The following is a 5,889-nucleotide window of genomic DNA, read 5'->3' on the forward strand; positions in this document are numbered from 1 at the left end:
AGATACTTAACACAAATAGACTAACAATATTCACTAAAGCACATACTACTTTCAATATGGAAACAATCCTATTATTATTCTCTAGATACTTAACACAAATAAACTAACAATATTCACTAAAGCACATACTACTTTCAATATGGAAACAATCCTATTATTATTCTCTAGATACTTAACACAAATAAACTAACAATATTCACTAAAGCACATAATACTTTCAATATAGAAACAATCCTATTATTATTCTCTAGATACTTAACACAAATTGACTAACAATATTCACTAAAGCACATAATACTTTCAATATGGAAACAATCCTATTATTATTCTCTAGATACTTAACACAAATAAACTAACAATATTCACTAAAGCACATAATACTTTCAATATAGAAACAATCCTATTATTATTCTCTAGATACTTAACACAAATTGACTAACAATATTCACTAAAGCACATACTACTTTCAATATGGAAACAATACTATTATTATTCTTTAGATACTTAACACAAATAACTGAAAAGGCATTATGAAAAGTTGGAACGTCAATATGTTACCATGAAGATAGTTGCTAAGTTCGTAGAAAATATGTTTTATAAACAATTGTTTTAGATGTACCTGGAAAGGTGTATTGATGAAAATAGAACACCAATATCTTGCTATGACGACAGTTGCTAAGCTCGTAGAAAATATGCTTGATAAACAATTAGCTTAAAAGTATCTGGAAAGATTGATGGAATTGGAACTCTAAGGCGTTGTCATGACGACAGTTGCTAAGATAGCGTCAAATCAGTTCTCTAAACAACTAACTTACAAGTATCTGGGAAGATTGATGGAATTGGAACTCTATGGCGTTGTCATGACGACAATTGCTAAGATAGCGTCAAATCAGTTCTCTAAACAACTAACTTACAAGTATCTGAAAAGATTGATGGAATTGGAATTCTAAAGCGTTGTCATGACGACAGTTGCTAAGATAGCGTCAAAACAGTTCTCTAAACAACTAACTTACAGGTATCTGGAAAGTTACATTGGTGAAAGCGGAACTCCAAAGCGTTCCCATGTGGACAGTTGCTAAGCTCAGGGTATGGCTGGTCACAACGGTAGTTTCCGTTGTTGCCACGAAATGTAAAACGAAACCTTCCGTTGATTGGGCAGAAGACATTTTGTATAGTAAACGCACTTCGGTGGTCTTGTTTTCCTGTAACAAGTATTAAATTTATGATACTATCATACGGGTAAAATTTATAAATCGTTTATATTTATAAAAATCGTTTTGACAGCTTTCTTTTTTCTGTTTTTCGTAGACGTATATATCTCAAATATTGTCAACCTATTCTCTGTTTTAAAAAGTGTTAAAATTATTCAACAGATGGCAGCATGTACAAAATACAAACCACTACCATCAGTGAATTTGAAAAACGCAACCATTCCAAGAATAAAACTGTATTTAAATTATTGTCTAAATTGTCTGGCTGAGTTGCCTATTTTTATTGAGACAAATAGCGAATAATATAATTATCCTCATTGGTTGGTACTGTTTATTGTTATGTTGTTTCAAAAATGCTATTTAGGTAAAAAACAGTCAGTAATTTTATACCAAACAAATTAAAGCGTTACTTAGAAATATTTGTTAGTTTTAAATTCTCTATTTGTCGATTCATTGATTCTGCACTCTAACTAAACAGTATTTTCTCAATAATGAAATCTTGTTTTGTGTTGTGGACAATACTGCTTCAAAAGAAAAAAATGATAACTTTTTGTTAACTTTCGAAACATAAAATTTATACTTACTGTACAACATGATTTCCGTAAACCCTCCCTTAAATATGAAATCTTCATTAGGGCAAGACCCAAGAGCTTCTTCCTCGCTGGTGTGGCACGTGTCCAATTCTAAATAAAAAAACTTCTATTGAAAACACTTTTATTATTATTATTATTATTATTATTATTTTATGTATTATATTTATTATCATATATTAAGACCACTCCGAAAGAAAATAAATTTCAAATTCCCCCCAAAAAAAAGAAGTCGTTGAATATTTTCCATTAAATAATTATTTAATTTCCCGTTATTCTTTGTTTTACCATAAGATATCGTGTTTCGTCTGTACTAAGTCGAAGCCTAGTTTATCAATGTTGTTTATTTACCAGTTTCATTCCAAAATTTTGGACACAATAGGACAAGTTGTTTCGAATTGTACACAGCAATGATAAAATATATCGATTCTGTTTATTTAAAAATGCCCAGTTATCTTGGATTCATTCATCACATATTTATTGTTGTTGTTGTTGTTTTACACACTGTACTTCTAATTTTGTCTCTTATTGGGAAGTAATATTGCCATAAACTTATGTGACCAGAGTTAATTAGGCCCTAAATTATTCATAAAATAACTTTTATTACCGAGAATCAGAAGATTCGAAAGGCGATTGAGTAAGAAACTGTTATAATGAAATTTCTGTAACTTTGTACAATATTAAACTACTTCGTTAGGAGTTTTAATTATAGTTTTTATGAGAGGTAATTCTGAGGAATTTCACGCTGATAACTGAGGTTCGATACCCGTGATGGATACAGCGCAGATAAGCTCAATATGTAACTTTGCTTAACAACAAACAAACTATCTCACTGAATATATTAAGGGCTTTTTACACTTGCTATTGACAGGTCTACGTATATCTAATATAATATTTTGCGACGTTCAATTCACCAAGTTTTTCAGTACTTTTACACTTGCTATTGACAGGTCTACGTATACCTAATATAATATTTTGCGAGATCCAATTCACCAAGTTTTTTCAGTACTTTTACACTTGCTATTGACAGGTCTACGTATATCTAATATAATACGAAATTAAACTTACTTTAGACGAAGAAAGCAGATTTAAAAACAAGTTACCTTTTACGTGAATCTGAATAAAGTTGGGTGTTTTCCACGTCAGGTGGAAACATCGCATACACTCCTTCCACCTAGTACTTAACAGAAAAGCGTGAATTTATAACCATAAATAACAAAAGTAATAGTGACTATTTTTAGCCTTATACATTAATTATGTTAAAAAAATTTCTATGAAAAAAGCTATCATACAAGTACATGGTAATTTTGTTAGTTCTACGTAATAAGCAGGTTAATTCAAGGAAATGACAAAAAAATAATGAATGGTGTTAATATGAATAAATAATTATTAACCCTAATTCTTATGTATTTGTAACATAAATATATTTCCCGAAAGTTTACGTCTCACAAACTTAATTCAGTGTAGACCGTACCAGATGTTGCCAAGCGATTTGCTAATGTATACACTGTCTCAAGGACAACTAAATCTGTCGTATCTAGCCGGCCTGAAGAATTTGGTATTATACGAAAGACCTTATTGTTAATAATATTCATTACTTTGACTCGAAATTTATTATTAATAAATAAAAAATAAATAAATAATAAATAAATAAAATTATTATTAATATTAGTTAGTTTTTGCAATCTAAACTTGGTAGTTTATGACTTTTACTTAGTTAGTTTTTGCAATCTAAACTTGGTAGTTTATGACTTTTACTTAGTTAGTTTTTGCAATCTAAACTTGGTAGTTTATGACTTTTACTTAGTTAGTTTTTGCAATCTAAACTTTGCAGTTTATGACTTTTACTTGGTTAGTTTTTGCAATCTAAACTTGGTAGTTTATGACTTTTACTTAGTTAGTTTTTGCAATCTAAACTTGGTAGTTTATGACTTTTACTTAGTTAGTTTTTGTAAAGCAAACTTCAACATTAAGGTTGAAATATTTTACTTCTCAGAAAGGATGACATTGTTCCCATCCCGTCGATGACAGCGCCCCCAAGGAGTTACTGAATCCACCTCTACCATGACGTCAGAGTACGTCACATACCGTCCACCAAAGTCTGGAGACGCACGTGACTGAACAACGTATGGCCCTTGGAGCTCCGCAGGAAAGTAACAAACTGCAGACACTGTAAAGTTACAGATGTTTTTATTACAAAATATTCGTTCAAAGGCATCAGTTGCTTTGCCTTATATCTCAGTCCTAACTTTTATTTTAAGACAAATTGGTTAAGATTTTTTTCTGAAATGAAATGTTATAAAATAATACTACAACTATAGAATATTAATACGTATCAGCGTCCCCACCCTCCCACTCACAAGTCTGAAGGCTTATACGAAAATAGAATTTCTCTACTCGCTATAGATAATTCATCATGTAGTAGTATTAGCTTAACAACAAATATCAATAGATGAATAATGTCAAAATATTTTCAATTATCGGTGTCCAATTTTCATCGAATCTGTTGAAAAATGTTTACACAGAGTGTTTCCGTGCCAATAAAGTTGTTGCTTAAATGGTAGGTGTTTAATAACTCCCCAATATTTCACAGTTTTAAACCACAAAGGTAAAGTAATTTATTATTAAAAACGTTTTGGAGCTTCACCACATCATTACAGTCTAAACGCCACGTCCTATCATGTTCTATCTGAAGATCATGCATATTAGTAATAGCTATGCAGCATTGTTTTCCTTGTTAAAAGCTCCATAATAAGGCTGTCATGTCCAAAGCACACCAATACTCCCTGTTTTCTTTCTATAAACCATCTAGTGTCCATTTCAGAAGCCCGATTGCACAACAATATATACGTGCTGCATCCCTTGATTTGATCAGTATTTCTTCGTATGGAATAGAATGAATATCCATTTCATTTATACAACTGCTTGAAGTATGCAAAGATTGACTGGAATGTTTGATTGGAAGCCTTGTATTTGGTCTTGTATCCAGACTGAGATTTTTCTTCACTATATTTGGTACTGTTGCCTGGAACAGGTGGATGGCTTTTGCTATTGACCTTTGTATTCGTTCATTCTCACCTGTTAACAGACGACGCACTTTGCTTACCACGGCCGAAGTACCACTTGTTGCAGTATCTTTCTGGGTGGTTCTGAATCCCAATTCCATATTCCTTTGTTTTTCAATGCCAGAAAGTACAAGAGCTACCTCTGTTACTGAAATTTTATATCCCCAATCTGGATTCGTCTTATGATGTCGCCCGGTGGGACAGCGGTAAGTTTATGGAGTTACAACGTTAAAATCGGGGTTCCAATTCCACGTTGCGGACACAGAGGTTAGCCCAACATTGGTTTGCTCTGAAACAAATATACACCTTATAATCCGAGTATATGGATATTTCGCGTCAATCAATTTTAGGTGGCTTCACTAGGTGGCTTCACACTACCTATTCAACTCAAAACACTGTAGCTCTGATACCTTCATTTTCGCCGTGTATCAGTCGTGACCTCTTAATATGCATATTGAAAACCATTTTGATATAAAGAACTAAACCCTCTGTATTTTTGTTTAGATAGCAGTGTTGGTAATTTTATTAATGATAGTTTCAAATAGTTACTTTCCGTGTCTTATCTTAAAAAGTTTTATTTTTATTAATATCAACTTGCTAACTTAGAGCGAAAATAAGGACCAAACTGGTAATGAATATAACTCAATTAAATTCACAATTCTTACTTTTTTTGCTGACAACAGTAAACGATTCCCACTGTTAGCCACGTTTGTTTCATAAATAACTGTGCTTAATCAACTCAACTTCAAGTCTACTGGGATTTTTTCTTTTTAACCCCTGTGTGTGTGTGTGTGTGTGTGTGTTTGTGTTTGTCAGCAATATTTCTCAAAAACGGCCGAATGAATTTGGACTAAAGTTGGTATAGATTTGGACAATGACCCAACTTTGAAGTGATTAGTTTTTGGAGGGTCAAGGTCACAAAAATCTAAAAAATCTCTAGCTGTTACCACGGGGGTCGATTTGTCACACTATTTTTGCTCTATAATTCAGTCAAAATAATCAAATGTTGATTAAACTTGGTGA

The 5,889-nt window shown here is 32.1% G+C and overlaps 1 protein-coding gene across 1 annotated transcript in view; it reads right to left on the reverse strand.

Moving 5' to 3' along the window:
* Positions 1-4,967, reverse strand: part of LOC106475142 — a 22,903-nt gene extending 17,936 nt beyond the window's left edge. Inside the window, exons 1-5 of the mRNA XM_022379338.1 lie at positions 4,652-4,967; positions 3,791-3,971; positions 2,905-2,981; positions 1,796-1,894; positions 1,014-1,202 (exon numbers count right to left, since the gene is read on the reverse strand). Of these exons, the coding sequence (XP_022235046.1) occupies positions 1,014-1,202; positions 1,796-1,894; positions 2,905-2,981; positions 3,791-3,971; positions 4,652-4,967 (862 nt within the window). The remainder of the gene's footprint in view (positions 1-1,013; positions 1,203-1,795; positions 1,895-2,904; positions 2,982-3,790; positions 3,972-4,651) is intronic.
* Between the last annotated feature and the right edge of the window lie 922 nt (positions 4,968-5,889).

Source organism: Limulus polyphemus, unplaced genomic scaffold, assembly GCF_000517525.1.
Source record: "Limulus polyphemus unplaced genomic scaffold, Limulus_polyphemus-2.1.2 Scaffold8139, whole genome shotgun sequence".
NCBI classification, from domain to species: Eukaryota; Metazoa; Arthropoda; class Merostomata; order Xiphosura; family Limulidae; genus Limulus; species Limulus polyphemus.